Below are 18635 nucleotides of genomic sequence, written 5' to 3'. Positions count from 1 at the left end.
TTATTCATTTTTTATTTAGATCTGATCTACTTTCTAAAAGGATGTGAGGAGGCTGAAGATTTTCTCAGTATGGTGCCAAGCAGAAAAAGGGGTTTGATAAAGCTTTTTGGCATTGAGTTATAAAATTATTATAAAATTTATGAAGATGACACCCACAAAGATCCCCTAGACCGGGGAACAAAAACAAGAAAATGTACTTTCAACATAACCAAAAATATTTACCCTAGAATGAGGAAGACTCTTCTGATTATAAAAGTACTGTTAAGAATGGAGTAGATGATAACAAACATAAGCCTGCCCTGACAAGTGAAAAAGCAAATGCCTTGACAGATCATTTCCTTTAAGACAAGAATAAGCCTGGTGGCTCCTTATCAGTATCAAAAGGTTGGGAAAGAGAGAGAAGAGAAAGTCTCTGAGGTGGAGTGCGGGTTAGAACACACACACACACACACAGGAAAAGGGGTATGGAGCCAAAGACTGTGGACCCGGGGTTATGACCGGAGACTGTGGTAGGTGGCAAACAGGCAGGTGAGGAAATGCTGTGAATCTGTAAGTAAGGCTGGTAAGTGTAACTGGGTTATGTCAGCAGCTTACCTTTTCTGGACAAAAGAACACACATATTAAAACACCACTGAACACTGGCAGAGAAAGAGCCCACTTTGTAAAATTTAAATTATAATGTCTGTTTAGTAAACACTGATTAAAAGACTTAGGCCAGGAAATTAAAAATGCTATTCTGCAAGCTCTTTGGTTTGTTTCTAAATTTGGTTCCCCTCTCTAAATTAAATCAAGTCCAAAAATATTTACCAGCAATACTGCTTCCACAGTCCCTTTTAACACTGTAATTTCAGTATAGGATTCAGACACATGAAATGACCACTGAATGTTTTTGGGGACTAGGAAAATAAACCCCAAAATATCACAACTGATAATTCCTATTTATAAACTTTTTATTCTTTAATGATGGCCAGCCCTGAATAAAATAGTGAATCACACTAGGGTTTCACCTCTGCTGTCAGGATTTACCGCCACTATTGCCACACAGTACTTGCCACTCCCTAAGGCAGAGCTACCCCTGAGCTGCAAGTGATTATGGATGTGCCAAAATGTTGGATTCTTCCAACACCCACTAGTGGTCTATTCACCCCAGTGTCCCACACAAATCTGTATCATCATTTTTATGTATCATAAGGGACAACAAAGGGTGGGAAGCATGGCCCTTGGCTTCCATACAGCCAAGTTCCTGTTTCCTGGGCTTCTAAAAGTCTACACTTAGGGGTTTGGGAAACAGGTCAGACAGTGGTGTAAGAAAAGGGGGAATTTCTTTTCTCTCCTTTCTCTAACTTCTCTCCTACGTTTTTCTACCAATTTACTAAGAGATTATCCAAACCAGGGTAAGGCAAATGCCAAAGGGGGTATAAGAGACCTCAGAGTGTGATGGGATCAGCGAAGCTCTGGTGAGCAGGCCCTACCCAGCACTCTGTTGACTGTTAGTGTTTGCAGGAATGCAGGTGCTGTGTGGCCATACATGCCATTTTATCGTAAGAAGAAAAGGTAGAACTCCAGATGTGTGTGTGTAAAATACCCCAATTTAAAAAAACATTTATTAAATTTATTTATTTTGGGCTGCATTGAGTCTCTGTTGCTGAACGCAGGCTTTCTCTAGCTGTGGCGAGCAGGGGCTACTCTCCGTTGTGGTGCGTGGTCTTCTCATTGCAATGGCTTCTCTTGTTGCGGAGCCCAGGCTCTAGGCACATGGGCTTCAGTAGTTGTGGCTCGTGGGCTCAGTAGTTGTGGTTCGTAGGCTCTAGAGTGCAGGCTCAGTAGTTGTGGTGCACGGACTTAGTTGGTCCGCAGCATGTGGGATCTTCCCGGACCAGGGCTCGAACCCGTGTGCCCTACAGTGGCTGGTGGATTCTTAACTGCTGCGCCACCAGGGAAGCCCAAATGCCCTAATTTAAAAAATGTTGGTAGCAAATGCTTATCCTATGCCTTCCTCTAACAAAAAGAAAAAGTTGAGCATGCCTAGAAGGAGTGACTTTGCAAGTAGCTCAGATCTGCCTGGACCCTCCAGGGGACTGAATGTCAGAGGGCTGTCTTGAGGTTTATTCTGTCCACTCCAGAGTGGCTTCAAATCTTCCTGGACTAGTGGTTACTCTGTTTCAATTTTTCACCTTCACAGTGTGCTTCCCTATATTAACACAAGGTGAAAACCTATACAACCCATAGTAAGAAGTTTCTGCCACTTAGCTATAAGTAATTGTTGCTTTCCTTTTTGAGTTCTTGAAAGGGAAAACATTAATTATCTAAAAGAAATAAGTGGAGCATACATGGTTAACTTTTAAAATCTTTACAATTAAGATAACACTATAATTAAAAAATTGATAAAAATTACTTTTCCCCTGACAACACTACCTTGGGCAGGGGGGGAAAGCCAGTAATTAATTAGGCATAATGAAAAGAATCTGCTTTGGAAATTCTGACACATTCCCAGACTCACGAAGTTAACAAGAAGGTACCTGATGGAGCTCTACTAGAATACTAAGTGGCGGCCTATGACAGGAAGCATTAAAGATTTTTGATATGTCTGACCTAACAGTGTCACCAGATCAGCCTTGGAGTCTAAGTCACTGTTTTCATGGTGTTTTTACCTCTTCAATCTACAAAGGTGGCAACAGCAAGGCTTTTTATCTTGGTTCAGAAGGCCAGACTAATGCAGCGCCACAGATCCTTCTTCTTTCACTGATTGCAGAATCATACCAACCACAGCAGCTGCTGCTGATGGGGGAAGACTGCCTGCCTTTCTTCAGGCTAAGTGAGAAGCAGTGTGCTGGATTCAAAGATGACAAAGAATGAACTGTGTAATTTTAAAAACTGTTTATAAATTCCTCTTTCAGTCTCGAGGTAGAACTCACATTTTCTGAGTTGACAAATTGTAAACTTCTCTTGCAAGGAAATTTCCTGCACTGTGCTTTAAGTCTGAAGATTTGCACCAAATGCCAGCAGCCACCTAGCATCTCTACTGTTCCGAGTCTTGCCCTTGAACTGAGAAAGGACAAGCAGAGAACAAGAAACACACACACAGACACACACTAGAGTATTTCTCCTACTAAAACTTTCCATTTGGCAGCTACATTTTCAACGCTATGGAAATGAATCTCCCTGCTTTTTCTAGTGATCTAATTTTAATTAAAAATGCTCTATATCAAGAGACTGACGCCCGATATAAAGGAAAAGTTATACGTGAAGCGGAAACGAAGGGGTACTTCGCACAGGTTTTTGGAGGTAAGTTCTTAAAAATATTAAATAGCAATAATATTTTTATATTCAATTGTTTTGTTATGGTGATCTGTTGTTGTTGTTAAGCTGGTTACAGAGTGAAGCTTTGTTGATTTTTTTCAAAAGTACTTCTGGATTATAGAAAGCATTTTAAAATGAAAAGTGGCATTCAGTGGGAGATCCATGCCTTAAGGTGTTGGGTGGAGGAAACATGGAGTTGTCCTTGTTAAAATGATAATCATTCAGTAAAAAGATGTCAAGTCTAACGCACACAAAGTAAGATAATCACTTCTCTTTTGGCTAAAACCGCCACCACAAACTTATCTAAGGACAGAATAAAGTTAGGTGTGAGAAGAGAAAATCTAGACTGTATACTCCTTCTAATTCATGAATCAGTACTGCTGTTAAAAATGACCAGGAAAAACAACACGTAAATACCCTCACAGTCTCTCTGGTGAATCACATTTTCACTGTAACGAGCTTAATCATTCAAATTGGCAACTGGTAAGTCTCAAATCACAGATCTTAAATCATTAATTTTTACTACTAATTAACAGCGTTGTTTCAGGAATAAATATGCACAGCACTGGGATTAATATAGTAGTATATTTCTTTAAGAATCTTGACCTTTATCAGAAAGGCAGAGTTCTGACACTAAAAGTTCTAACACAATTTAATTTAAAGACTTCTGCTTATAATTTTCTAAGAAAATAAAACAGAATCTCAGAACTAGAAACATACATAAAATTCTTTAAAAGTACACAATACTGTTAATCAAAATGATATACCATGTGGTAAAATGCTTAGCAAAAGATATTTAATAAACATTAATGAATTAAGATGCTTATCTGAATTAAATCATCACCTTGTTTGTTTAAAAACAAAGTAAAGGACAAAATAAAATAGTTTTTGCAAAAGAAAATCATTAAATGCTAGAATCGATTTTACAGAGCTTAGTGGCACCACAAACCTTTATCTTAATATTTTCAATTAACCAGGTTATCCTGTAAACTGTCTAGCTGTAACAAAGAAAAACCAGTTTTGCTTGCTTTCATTTTTTTGTTGATTCACATACCAAATTTTGAATTTAAAAAAACTGCTCAGAACCTACCTTACAAAATGGCCTTGGGGCATGTCATAATTAAGTCACACACACACGTATACATAAAAATAACAAATTCCAGGTTACCACATTCACCCTGAGAGATACCCACAGAAGTGGAAATCAAAGCACCCCTGACATTGATCTTGGGGAAAAGAACCTTCTAAGAGAAACATACTTAGTGAGGTATGTTGTTTGTAGCAGGTGCTCACCAGATGCTTGAAGGAAGAGTGGATAATAGAAGCACAATTTTCTCACTGTGGAGATAAGTGTCCTGTGATAAGATCAGAAATGTACAGATCCTATGGCTGCTTTTTCAGGGGCTGGTTGCTATATAGAGAACTACTCTAGTATCATTTACTGAACTGGACAGAACATTCTTCTCAGCATTTTTTAAGATGTGATGGAAGAGATTTTAAACTACTGACCCAATTATTTTATTGAGTCCATTTATTCCTGACTAAGTTTTGTTACACTGTGTTTTTCCCCAGGAAATTGTCCATATAATCCAAGTTTTAAACTTACAGGCAGAAAGTTCTTCATAGTGGTTTCTTATTTTTAAAAAGTTCTTTGCAGTGGTTTCTTATTTTATTCTCTATCTTTAGTTGCTATATGCAGTATATATTATTACTAGTATTGCCTATTATGCCTCTCCTTACTCTTTTTGTTGTTGTTGTTGCTGGATCAATCAAGTTATAGGGGAAGAGTATTTTGTTTTGTTGATTTGCTCTACTGTTCTATTGCAATTCCTACTTTCTGCAATTAATTTCTACTCATCTGTATTTTCCTTCAACTTAAAGATTTCTTTTTTCCTCTATAACTTCTGTGGCTGGGTGGCCTACACATGGTATTTTTTATAAAATTCTATACAGACTTGAAAAAAATGCAAATTCTTGAACTGCTAGAAGCAGGGTTCTTTATATGTCCATTAGATCAAGCCTGTGTTGTTTAAATATCCCATAACCTTATTAAATTATCTGCCTTATCTGTCAATTACTGAGGTGGCCTGTTTAACTCTCCCATTATAATTATGGATTTTAAACATTTGATATGTAATTCTGACAAATATTAATACAAAGTAATACCAGTTTGGCATTGTTTTATCTTGCAGGTTTTTGTCCTTTTGTCATTATGTGGTATGTCCTTTTGTCATTATGTGGTAACGTTTATTACTGATGATGTTTCTTACCTTAGAATCTATCATATGTGATTTACATAGTTACATCAGCCTTGTTTGGTTAATAGTTACCTAATATATATCACTCTATCCCTTTACTTTCAACCTTTCCTGGTTTTTGAGTTTTAAGTTTTTTTAAAAACAGCATTTTTGGCAAATTCTGTATCTTTATCCAATCTCAGAATCTCTTTTAACTGGCAAGTACAGTTCACTTAACATTTGTTCTAAATACTGATTTATTTATTTCTGCCATTTTATTATAACTGGGCTATTTCCCATGGTTTCTATTTACGTTTTTCCTATCTTGATTTATACTGGCTTAAAATCAAGACATCCTATTTTTTGTTCTGCAGTGATTACCCTGAATCTTTTGGGTAATCACTTGACTTAAAAGTCTATTGTTCATCAATTTATTTACCCTCTCCTCAGTCTTGGGATGCTTTAGCTTTGGAAAGCTTTTGTCTTATATTATTGCTGTCTAGTATTTTTGCTTCACCTTTTTTAATACCTCTACTCAAACTAGTCATTTTATTGTTTTATACAGTCAATGCGTATTTTGATGTACCTTCTTTTCTTTGCTCATTATTGTTGTTGCTTAAATCTCATTACTTCTGTGTTCAATTTCCTTATTTCTTTCTCTCTCTCTCTCTCTCTCTCTCTCTCTTTTTTTTTTTGTGGTACGCGGGCCTCTCACTGTTGTGGCCTCTCCCGTTGCGGAGCACAGGCTCCGGACGTGCAGGCTCAGCAGCCATGGCTTATGGGCCCAGCCGCTCCGCGGCATGTGGGATCTTCCCAGACCAGGGCACGAACCCGCGTCCCCTGCATCGGCAGGCGGACTCTCAACCACTGCGCCACCAGGAAAGCCCCAATTTCCTTATTTCTGAACTATAGCCTTTAGAACTGCACTGGTAAAATTAAATTAATTAAACTAAATTAAGAATTAATTTACAATTAAAAACTCAGTTGTACTAGGCACATTTCAAGTGTTCAATAGCCACATGTGACTAGTGGCTACCATACTGGACAGTATTGCTTTGGAAGTGTATACAACAAGGGTCTGGGGAGACAACAGTTCTGTTTTTGTTGAAAATGTCTTTATTTTGCTCTCTTGAATTACTGAATTATTGTTTGTTTTTTCCTCAGTACTCTGCATATATTATTCCTCTGACTTCCAAATTCAGTAGCTGCAATTAAATATGCTGTCAAACTGGTGCTCTTTGTAAATAATCAATCTCAAGCTTGGTTGCTTCTGTCTTTGCCTTTGATGTTTTACCATCTGTCCATGTGTGTATTTATTTCTATTTATTTTACCCGGGGCCTTATTTTACTGACTAAATGTGAGACTTCTGTCTTTCATGGATTCTGGAAAATTCTCAGTCATAATCTCTTCAAATATTACCTCTCTATATATTTCATCATTCTGAAATTCTTCTCTGTCACATGTTAAGCTTTCTAAGACTTTCCAATCCTATCCTCTCTGTCAAATTTTCCATTTTTTCCCTTTGTGGAATGCATCCTGGATAATTTTCTCAGCTGTCTCTTCCAGTTCCTCAATTCTCTTTTCAGTTGTTATAAATTAACTGTTGAGTCCAGGTAGGGAGTTTATTTCAATAACTAAAATTTTAATTTCTAGAAGTTTTACTTGGTTATTTTTCAAATCTACCTATCATTTTATTTTATAATCTACATCGGATATTCATATCCGTTAAAGTCTCTATCTGATCATTTCATCACCCAAAGTTTCTGCGAAGGGTTGGCTGTTTGTTTTATCGTACTTTTACTGACTGAATTATTTCTTTGTATATATGGTAATTTTGGACAACGAGACTTGTCAAAAAGATGCCTGGACAATCTGGATTAAGAATATTTCTCTCCAGAAAAGTTTTGTATTTGCTTTTGCCAGGTGTTCTAGAGTACTCAACAGTTGACGATCAATTTTATGTTAATTTTTTGGCCTGGGTAAGAAATTATACCAAATGAATCATATAACTTGAATCTCAAATCTGTATGAGAGCTCATGGTTACAATTTTCAGGGGAGACATTTTCCCTCTAACTCATAGCCTAGATTGAAGTAGATTAGCTTGCCCGTCATCTCCCTAGGTTCGTGGGGATATCCCTGATAACCTTCTAATTTATTAATATATAACTCATTAGGGCACCTGGGTGAACGTTGGTATGTACGTCTCAGCTCCAGTGAGCCACCTTGTGAGGGGTCAAGGTCTTGTCTCCTAATCCCACGTAATTATAATGGGGTCCTTATGTTAAGGAGCGTTCCCTATCCCCAAGAACCCTATAACCAGCTGGCAGCTGGTGTCAGCACACAAACTTCCCACTTTGGCTTTCAGTTTTCACTGTAATGCTGACCCATTAAAATGCCCCCATTCCCTTTCAGGCTATACTATGCATTTAATATTTTATATAGCATTTCTAAGTGTTTATAGGAGGAAGATTTTCTGACATCATATTGCTGGACAGGAGCTTTTCTTTGATGTGCCTATGCCATAACTCCTCGAAATTCAGAGTTCCCAAAGAATGGTTTTATAATCCAGTTAGTAAAATGGATTCTGTTCACAAATGAAAACAGAAGATCAGCAGATTGGCAGTAATGCATATGTTTACACAGCAAAAGAATTATGATTTTTCAACTAATCACAGATAAAATGAAAACTATCATAAATGTTTTTAAGGGAGATGTGTCCACAGATTAAAACAGCATTACATTATCCTACAAAATTTTAGCCAGGAGGCGGCTCTGTGTTCCAGCACACTATGACCCACTGATCAGAGTTTTAAAAAATTTGTAGCCTCTAAGAGTTCTCATCTTTAATATATATTTATATATTTTCAACTTATCATACCTCAGGCTGTCTAGTAATTGCCCTTACAACATTTGAATGTAATATTTGTAAAGGTAAACAGAGTTCCCAGCTTGTCATGGTGCTAATCAGAAGGGATGGAAAGAAGCACACTATGGGTCTAGGTTATAAGAGAGCCTGGATAATATTAAAGTCTTTATGATTCTTCCACTAATAAGATCATTTGGCTTAAGTCCAACATGAAGACAAAGTCTATAATATTTTATATTTGTAAGTGCCTGACAAAAAACCTTTACATATATGATGCTCTCTTAAGACAAGCAGGTCAGATCAGTGGTTTAAGAGATTTATCCAAGGTTACAGTTGGTAAAATGGCAAAGCCTAGAAAAGAATTCTTGTCTGCAAACTAAATTCCACACAGAAGAGTGTTACCATGGCAAAGCCACCCTCAGGGATATCTTCTGCAGCCTTTGTATCTAGAAATCATTTGTAAATTTTAAAAAGGAATTACTGAATGAGAGGCATAAAAATCTAATCTAAAGCTTCCCAAGTGCTTGTTCAGTTCAGGTATGGCACAACAAAAGGGTGTGTTTCTGCATGGATCCATGCTTTAGACCTCTGTTGTCCAATATGGTAGCCACTGGTCTCGTATGGCTATTTAAATGCAGATTGATTAAATTAAATAAACTTTAAAAAATTTATTTTCTTGGCCACACCAGCCACACTTCAAGTGCTCACCAGTCACATGTGGCTGGCTGGCGATTGCTATATGAGACTCTACCCATATAGAACCTTTCCATCATCACAGAGTTCTGTTGGATAGCACTGCTCTAGAATGTGGATTGATGAAGTAATTTTATTGTTGTAGCAGAGTAGAAAGAACATTGGTTTTGAAGCTCAACAGACCTAGATTTGACTTCTGCCTGTCACTTATAACCTTTGTGACTCGAGCAAATTTCTTAACTTCTCTGGGACTCTTGTTTCCTCATCTGTAAGTCGGAAATCAGAAATAAGGTGCTGGGAACATCATTTTTGCTTAATAACTACAGAATCTGCAGTCTCCACAACACTTATTGGGGTCTTGTGGCTGCCCAAAGTCCTTGCACAGTATACAAAAACATACTGCTTCCAAAAGGTTCAAGAGAATCACCAAAGCTAAGCTTCTGGAGGGCATAAGCATTTCCTCCGTAAGATTTTACCTTTCTCTTGGGGTGGTGGGGCTGGGGTGGGTGGGGAGTGTATAAAGAAAACCTAGGGAATTCCCTGGTGGTCCAGTGGTTAGGACTCCGCGCTTTCACTGCTGTGGGCTGGGATTCAATCCCTGGTCGGGGAACTAAGATCCCACAAGCCGCACAGCACGGCCAAAACAAACAAATAAGAAAAACCACTAAAAAAAATAATATAAAGCAAAACAAACAATTTAGAACTGGAAAAAGTTATACCTCAATATTCTCTCAACTCTAAAAATTGATTTCAGTGGAAGAGGCTCGATCTGAAGGTGTAACTTGAGTAAAATGGGTCAGGTGTCTTGCTGGTATTTTCCAAAAGAAAACAACAGAAGAGCAGCTACAGAATCATGTACAATTACTGTATACACAATCAGACACTAATTAACTTTTTATTTAGAGAACAATCCCTAAACAACTCAATAGCTTGCTGACCTGACAAGACTACTTTTTACTTTTAAGACTAGGTAGACAAAACATATACTCAAGAGAGGCCTTAACACTCCCAGAATCACTTTATGCTGCCTTTGTCACTTCTCCCCAATACAGCTATTCCTTTAAATACTTTCCCCAAGCTCTTCCTCTGGACTGTTTCTAATATATCCACAGTATTGTGCTTGACCTTTTCAGGATTTTCTCTGGTCTGAAAGCAAACTGATGTGCTCTTGAATTTCTAATTAGCAGTATCAGAAACTGTAAGGCCCTTGAGATGATTCAGTGCCTCAATTAACCGAGGAAGGGAATGACCTGGTTAAGTGAGTCTTCTGTTTAAGGAAACCTTTGTTTCAACCTCTTGTTGAAAATATTTCTAAAATAAAAAGCAGTAGTGCACGTTTTCCCTCAAGAATATTCTAATTAATATAAAAAACACTCCTGACGATTTAAGGTCTTATCATTACAGCAAATCAATCTATGACACTATAGTGTGGTTAAAGTTATAGTATTGAACCCAAGTAACATATGAGAAATTTACTAGATTTTCACAAAATAAAACCTAACATTAGCTTGTTTTTTTTACAATTTGCTTTCATTTCTTCCACACATGGACTATAGAAATATTTCCAGATATTTTAGGCTCCGATTAGTTAAATTTTGTTTTATCAACACAACATTGTAAATCAACTATACTCCAATAAAAATTAATTTTAAAACGTTTTTGGTTAATCATGGTTCACTTATAGTTGTGTTATCTTGCACTTTCAACTTCACAGGAAACTTTACTTGTTAAAGAATAATGAGATTCACTTCAGGCTTATGCTAAATGGTAATCAAGTCCATGGGCCTCTGATAATTTCCCCTACTGACTACTAATCAAACTTTTCTTAGAGGCAATAGCTAGATTAAATTTTCAGGTAATAAAGCAGAATTAAACCAATTTTCCTTAAAAATAATTGGATCTGTGTTACTTTGCAGTATTTCCCCTTTAACAGAATGGTCAGCATAAAGAGAACAGCTATTTGAAGTAATTCTACTGTAACATTAGTTTAAATAAATCCATTCAAACCATCTAAGCGAAGTAATTATCTGGACAAATAGTTTACTGAAAAGTCAAGAGACAGATTTTATTTCACTTAAAAGTGAGCTACAGAGAAGAATTTGGGGTTTCTAGCTTCAACACAGACCTTGTCATTTCTCATTCAGGGAATGAAAAGATGCATAATTTCTAGTAGTTTTTTACATTTTATACTGAAGACATTCCCCCAATACCAGTTACCTCCCAGTCAAGTGAAATTCAAACTTCTACTTAAGGAGCAAAGTTATCTCCAGCAATCTCCTTAGATGATGGTTACAGCACAATCACCTTACCACCGTAACCAGTTTTGATATCCCTACCATCAATGCCAAACAAATCGCCTGTCTTCCGTCCTCAAACACTCATACCTTCAATACCCATGCTAAAGTACAGGAACCAGGTATACTTTTTAGTGCTTCCCTTCTTGAAAGGGCTACTCTAGCTTTGCTGGCCACACCCAACCATTTTTAGAGTCTATAAAATGCCTGAAAGGACCCTGGACTAGGAAGCAGAAAAAAGGGTTACAATCCTCACTCTTCAACTGAATAGCCGCCACTCACCTCAGAATCTCAGCTGATTTAACTGCCTGCCTACCCCATAGGTTATTATATTATTAACATTAAAGTACAATAGCTCTTGGCCCAGCACTTGTACCCAACAGATAATCAACTAAATAAACAGATTGAAAAATACCACAATCAGGGCAAAGATAGTACTTTCTTTGTGGACAGAAATATCAGTACCTGTCCTGTGTCTCTTAAACTAAGTTCTGTTGCTCAGGGGCATGGGCAGCCAATAATACATGTTACAACAAAAACAAAGGGTGAAACTTATTTTCAGAGAACAAACAATAGGAATATAATGTAATGCTATTATATGGAATAGTATAGTTAACTAAAATAATGTAATAAGTTACTGTATACAAAAGAGTGTTTCAATTTTAGAAGCCCAACTTAAAAGCTTTGATCTTACTAAGTGACTCATTTATAACCACAAGAGTACAGACCATATTTTTTATTGTACCTCTAATTTCCAAGAATAATGTGCTGACAGAAACTAAAGTCACTCAATTTTAACTGCAAACATATGCACTGTAATTAACAGACAGATACTCACAGCTTGCATTTCTATATAGAAGAAATGGTTCATGGAGCTGAAATTCCAAGTCTTTATTCACTGGTTCAACTAGATTGTGCATATTCAGTCGATTCACAATGGTAAAACCATGGTAAGGTGAAGCTGACCTTAGATTTAATAGAAGAAAAAAAAAGCTGTAGTCATTGTTCAATTTGCAGAAATGTTATCTAACTCTTTATTTCCATTTTAAAGTATGAATACAATATTGCATTATATAATATTATTAGCACTTAAAATTGTAAACAAAAAAATCTAAGTCAGATCATATCCCTCCTCCTCTCAGAAGCTTTCTCGGTCCCTCAGAGTAAAGACCAAGGTCCTATCTAAGGCCACCAAGGCCTTAGGTGATGTGCGCCCCCTTGACTTCATCTCCTATGCCTCTTCCCTTGTTCCTCCTGCTCCAGGTACACTGGGCTCCTTGCCATTCTTCCTACAGGTATGTTTCCACCTAAAGACCTCTGCCTGGGCCACTGGCCCAGAATCTAGAGTTATCCCATTTCCCGCAAGCCTTTGGTAAACTGTCCTGTTCTCATTGAGGCCTACTAGAGAACTACCTTTTTTAATGCTCCCAAACTCAATACCTCTAAGCCTCCTCTCTCTTTTTCCATACCACTTATTATTTTTTGTATTTATTGTCTTTCTCCACTAAACTGTAAGTTCCACACAAATAGGGTTGTCATTTTTTTAGATATGTCCCAAGACAGACATATAGTATATGTTTAAAAAACATATGCTCAATAAAAATATAATTTATTTTAAATATGTTGCAGGATTGGTTTATTATTGCCCCCCATTACAATGATTTTTCTTACATCAAATGTGAGAACTATGGAAAAACCTGAGTTACAAAGAAAATGCTTTGAATCCTACAATAAGAAACACCCTTGGTTCTCATATCAGGGTGATTCAGCATACGATCCTTTAGATATTTCTCACTTGTATACAACACTTTACAGTTTCTCACTTGTTTCTCTGTATGCACTTGTTTTGCTGAATCCTTTAGGTTTTCTGATTCCAAATCCAGGCTTCTTTTATACTAAGGTCTCTCCAAATCGACGTTCTGACATCCTGGTATATATTTATCCAAAGTATATAAAATGTTCTCATATTTCCTAAATAGAGTTTCTCTGGTCTCCTTTTATTAGAATCAATACTCTGTAAGCCTCCATAAATTTCATTAAATCAAGTCGCTCACTAAACTAAATTTCATCTTCTATAACCGGTGGATCTGTACTCTACTGTAACAATAAGGCCAGCAAAGCACTTTCCAAGTACCAACATTCTAACAACAGTTGAAGAGCTTCTAGATGTTTATATTGGTAATGAAGTAAGTGAAGGGTAAAGGCTTTTTTTTTTTAAAGGAGAAAGATGAATAACAGCAAACAAAATGTCAAAAAATAAAAAGTAACATCAAAGCATATACATTTAGGGGCTTCCCTGGTGGCGCAGTGGTTGAGAATCTGCCTGCCGATGCAGGGGGCACAGGTTTGTGCCCCGGTCCAGGAAGATCCCACATGCCACAGAGCGGCTGGGCCCGTGAGCCATAGCACTGAGCCTGCGTGTCCGGAGCCTGTGCTCCGCAACGGGAGAGGCCACAACAGTGAAAGGCCCGCATACCACCAAAAAAAAAAAAAAAAAAAAAAAAGCATATACATTTAAAGGAAGAAAAAGATCAGTATTTTTAGACAAGATCTCAAAGTTGTACAGCAAAATTTAGAAGAATATTTGACAAATTCTTGTTAATAACCATCAGTGGAGAAATGGAGAAAGGCAATCCATAAAAGATAACTCACAATATACACATACAGGAAAAGAACCAGGTATCAGTAATAACTCCTGCTGAGTTCCCTAAGCTTTAGAAACCAAGGGAAGGAACCTACCTCAGTCAGAGCAAGAGGGATCCAGGAAAACAAGGAACTCCAATGACTAACATACCCTGTCAGTTGCCTTTAGGCCAAGAAAGTTGCTGAACAAAACACAAGTTGCATTTACAAACCAATCATGTTTTAAAGATGATAATTCTCAGAAAAGTTAAAAATAAAAAATGTGCAATTCTGAATAATCTAGGCTTTCTAAAGGACTCTCAAACTAAAAATACATATTACTACAGACACTGACACAATCCAAAACTTTTGGGGGTAGTTGGAAAGCGGACAGAACCAGTCTTAGAAGATAACTTTTTGTTTAGTAATCACACAACAGCTAGTCCATCTATTCTCTTTTTCTCAACTATTTTTCTCAATGTATTCTATTTTTATTAACATGGGGGGAGGGAGAAAGGCAACTGCTTTAAACTAATTCATTACTAGAAAATGTTTTCCATTTTGCTAGGTTCCTAAATAAATTCTAGTTCTGTTTGATTCTGAATCACAGTAAGTGTCAAAGAAAGGACATAACCTGGTAGGATCTCACAGCAAGGGATGGATGAATACTTGATGGGTCAAGCAGGAAGGTTCCAAAGACAAATATACAATAGGGCTGAATCACTCCATATGACACCGTTCACCATCAAATAAAAAAAAAAAAATTAAAAATTTTTTTAAAAAGCTTACCTTCGATATACAAATAAGGTCCCTTCTATATCAGTCTTCTCCTATAACAGACAATGAGACGATTAGTTTTTTTCCCCATAATCTAACCCCAAGTAGTCCCAATGGAGAAGAAATACTTCATGTTTAAGATCAACTTATTTATTTTAAAATTAGTTACTTTGAACAGGTCAAGTAGGTCTTCTCCACAGACTACTATTACCAATTTCTTTTGTATCCTTTCTATTCTATTGATGTGTATTAACGGATATGCGATGTTCTATCCAGCAACACGCCTGTATCCGCAGCAATTTCCCTTTCCTTTTTTAAAATTCAAAGGAGAAAAATTCTAGAATTAGCCTTCACTTTTTAAAACTAAAATGTTTTAGCCAAATTTCTTAAGTTTAAAGCCAAGGTCCTGTATATAGCAATTTCTTCACCTTTAAAGTTTATCAAAGTTAGTAGGGAAAAATAATTTTTTTTCTTATAGGACACTTTGTTTCATCATTGGGGGATTTTGGTATATTTTTATGAGTAGCAAATTTAGTTAAGAGTTACTGTCAACCACAATTTTTTTTTTTTTTTTTTGCGGTACGCGGGCCTCTCACTGTTGTGGCCACTCCCGTTGCAGAGCACAGGCTCTGGACGCACAGGACCAGCGGCCATGGCTCACGGGCCCAGCCGCTCCGCGGCACGTGGGATCCTCCCAGACTGGAGCACGAACCCGTGTCCCCTGCATCGGCAGGCGGACTCTCAACCACTGCACCACCAGGGAAGCCCTAGTTTGTTATTTTTAAAACTGTGTTGAAGAATCATGAATATTGAAACTATACTCTGTCTCAGTGTAATTCTTATAGGTCTTACAAATAATTAAAAACTTTTTTTAGCTTAAAGTAAATGTTTTGATTAAGAAAGTACAACTCATCTTTCATTTGCTGTGACAAGAGCGTATTTAGGTTTTAAACAGTTACAATGTTTTTAAAAAAGCAAAAAAAACCACATTCGTTTACAGTTCACAGCCCAGATAGGCCCTAAATGGTTTAATGTAATCAACAAACTTAGCAAACTTAAATGTTAGTCATATAAAATTGAATTTGCTGAATTTATTAAAAATTTATTAAAATTTATTTGCTGAATTATTTAAAAAATAATTTAAAAAATATTTACCATCTTGATTTCTTCCAGGAGTATTGCCCTAGCTTAAACATCATAATGAAACTTTTCCTTACTAAAAATTCAGAGGCTTTTTCTTGCCTTTCAAATTTTATTAGTACAAGAAATTGGTAATCAACTGTTTCACAATGAAAGAAAACTTGCCCAAATAAACCACTGTGCAAAGTTACAACTCACTGTAAAACAACAATGAGAGAAGAGACTTTGGTTATGCTCCATGTGCCATGACCCAAATGAATAATGGCAGCTTATTTTTCAGTTCAGATTATTACAACTTGTATTTCATATTTAAAGGAGAACAACAAAATTAAAATTCCAAAATATTGGAAGTCTGTGACAAACTAGAAATAAAAGCCTGTTAATAATAAGTCCATGCCTCAAATCTTCACCATCTGTCTGCAATCCATATTACAAAAATTTATACGTCGAGCAAGAAATGAAAAATGATTCAGAACGATTCAAACTAAAGCAATGTCTAAAAACAGCCACACTTAAAAAAAAATCTATAATTTTGTTCTCTTTAGCTTCCCATACCACCTTCTCTTACAGGAGGTGAAGGAAAGAAGACATAGTAAAGCAAGATGATTTTGAAAACTCTCTTTATCTGAATTAACTGTTTATAAATGCCAAATGATTTTTCACAAAATTACTAATTAACTATAACCTATGTATCTGCACTATGTTGTAAAGGCCATACTACGATAATAATCTTTCAGTTTTGTTAGTATAAAGATTTCAATTCTTACTGAAACATGAATGTCAATCATTAATTCGATCCAACAAACATTTACGGATTATTTTCTAAGTAAAGCCTATATAGCTGAATGAGTTAATTAAGCAGTTTCAATTTTTTTTAAAGGGAAATTATGTTATCTTTATTTATTTGGCTGCTTGCGCAGCTTGTGGGATCTTAGTTCCCTGACCAGGGATCGAACCCGGGCACCCTGCAGCGGAAGTGCAGAGTCCTAACCACTGGACTGCCAGGAAATTCCCTAATTATGTTATTATTTTATTTTTAAATTTTATTTATTTATTTTTGGCTGCATTGGGTCTTTTTTGCTGTGTGGGGGCTTTCTCTAGTTGCGGTGAGTAGGGGCTACTCTTCATTATGGTGCTCTGGCTTCTCATTGCGGTGGCTTCTCTTGTTGCAGAGCTCAGGCTCTAGGCGCACGGGCTTCAGTAGTTGTGGCACACGGGCTCAGTAGTTGTGGCTCACAGTCTGTAGAGCGCAGGCTCAGCAGCTGTGGCGCACGGGCCTAGTTGCTCCACACCGGTCTAGTTGCTCCACACCATGTGGGATCTTCCCGGACCAGGGCTTGAACCCGTGACCCCTGCATTGGCAGGCAGATTCTTTACCACTGCGCCACCAGGGAAGCCCCCTAATTATGTTATTTAAACAACGGACGAAGCTTCAAACGGGCTAATAAGTCAGTGAAGAAACTGAATGCAACTTTTCGGATCCTCTCCCGTGCAAAAAAGACAAAAAGTACTTAAGTCTGATGGGAGCATTCAGAGGTGACATCACCAGCAGCATAGCTGGAACAGACACAGGGTCTCTTTTCCAAAGGTTTCAAGGTAATCCAATTAACATGGAAGTCATTTTCCTAAGTGCCTTGAAATCTTTTCCAAACTCTGGAAATACAGTGTAGTTCGATAAATGCTGGACTTATCCCCAACCCCTCTCTTCCAAGAATTGAAACTGGATTTCAAGCTCTAAATCCAAATGACCTCCGAGAAGGGAGCTCTCATTTATGTGTCTATTGGGGGGGACAGAAGGAGTGTTTATTTTATAGATTATGTATCTATACTTTATCTAATAACTCTCAAAGCTTCAAACACAATATTTCAGGCATCTTTATGACTCCACCGGTCTCATATCCTCTAACACACCTGCAAAAAAGGCAAGTCGCCCACATCCTCGAACCGGACCCCATGGGACTGATCCTCTTCCAACCCTCCCCTCTATCAGCTTTCCCCCCGGATGTTTGGACCTACTTCTCTCGCTCCTCTCGCCCAATCTCCGGCTCCGCCGACACCCCTCAGGCGTCAGCCGCACTCTTCTCCAGTCCCTGGCCTCGCCCCTGCCGCCCTGGCCTCCCTCATCGGCCCCCACCCAGGACGGTCCGCGCGGCCCCTTTAAGAGGCGGCGGCCGGGCGGGCGACTTCAGCGGCCAGGCTGCACTCACCCACTGGTTGGCCTTGGGGCAGAAGGTGTACAGTGCGACCTGGCCCGTGAGGTCTGCGATGCTGGTGATGTAGGGGTCGTGTTGCTTCAAGGCCGCTAGGCTCATCTCTTGCCCAGCTCGACTCAACGACTCCATCTTGAATTCCGGAACCTAGCCCCTCTGGCGGGGGCGGAGTCGCGGACAGGAAGGTGCCGTGGAGCCAAAGTTCCCCCAGCTACGTCAGCACACTCAACTTCCGCCTCTCTGCCGGGCCTGGCGGCGAAGCGGTACGTCAGCTATTATGCTCCGCTGCACCCACGCCCGGCGCGCTGGGTCCCAGTGTTGTCAGGTCCCAGTGGACCTACCGTTCGGGTTGGCGTATGCCGCCGCGTGGCTGAGCTGGTAGGCCGGGACTCAGGTGCTTCTTTTCCGCAGGCTGAAAGGTCCTGGCGCCCGCATCAAGGCTGCTCGGGAGCTTTCTCAGCGTTCCTGCCGGACTAGGCTCCCGGGGCCGCAGA

The 18635-nt window shown here is 38.3% G+C and overlaps 1 protein-coding gene across 1 annotated transcript in view; it reads right to left on the bottom strand.

Annotated features, from left to right (window-relative positions):
• The window catches only part of DCP1A (decapping mRNA 1A), a 59798-nt gene extending 41478 nt beyond the window's left edge, over nucleotides 1-18320 (bottom strand). The window contains exons 1-3 of the mRNA XM_059076009.2: nucleotides 18139-18320; nucleotides 14804-14844; nucleotides 12231-12358 (exon numbers count right to left, since the gene is read on the bottom strand). Coding sequence (XP_058931992.1) covers nucleotides 12231-12358; nucleotides 14804-14844; nucleotides 18139-18273 — 304 coding nt within the window. The 5' untranslated portion in view covers nucleotides 18274-18320. The remainder of the gene's footprint in view (nucleotides 1-12230; nucleotides 12359-14803; nucleotides 14845-18138) is intronic.
• Between the last annotated feature and the right edge of the window lie 315 nt (nucleotides 18321-18635).

Source organism: Kogia breviceps, chromosome 10 (assembly GCF_026419965.1).
Source record: "Kogia breviceps isolate mKogBre1 chromosome 10, mKogBre1 haplotype 1, whole genome shotgun sequence".
Classification (NCBI taxonomy): domain Eukaryota; kingdom Metazoa; phylum Chordata; class Mammalia; order Artiodactyla; family Physeteridae; genus Kogia; species Kogia breviceps.
This window is presented reverse-complemented; position numbering and strand designations above follow the sequence as displayed.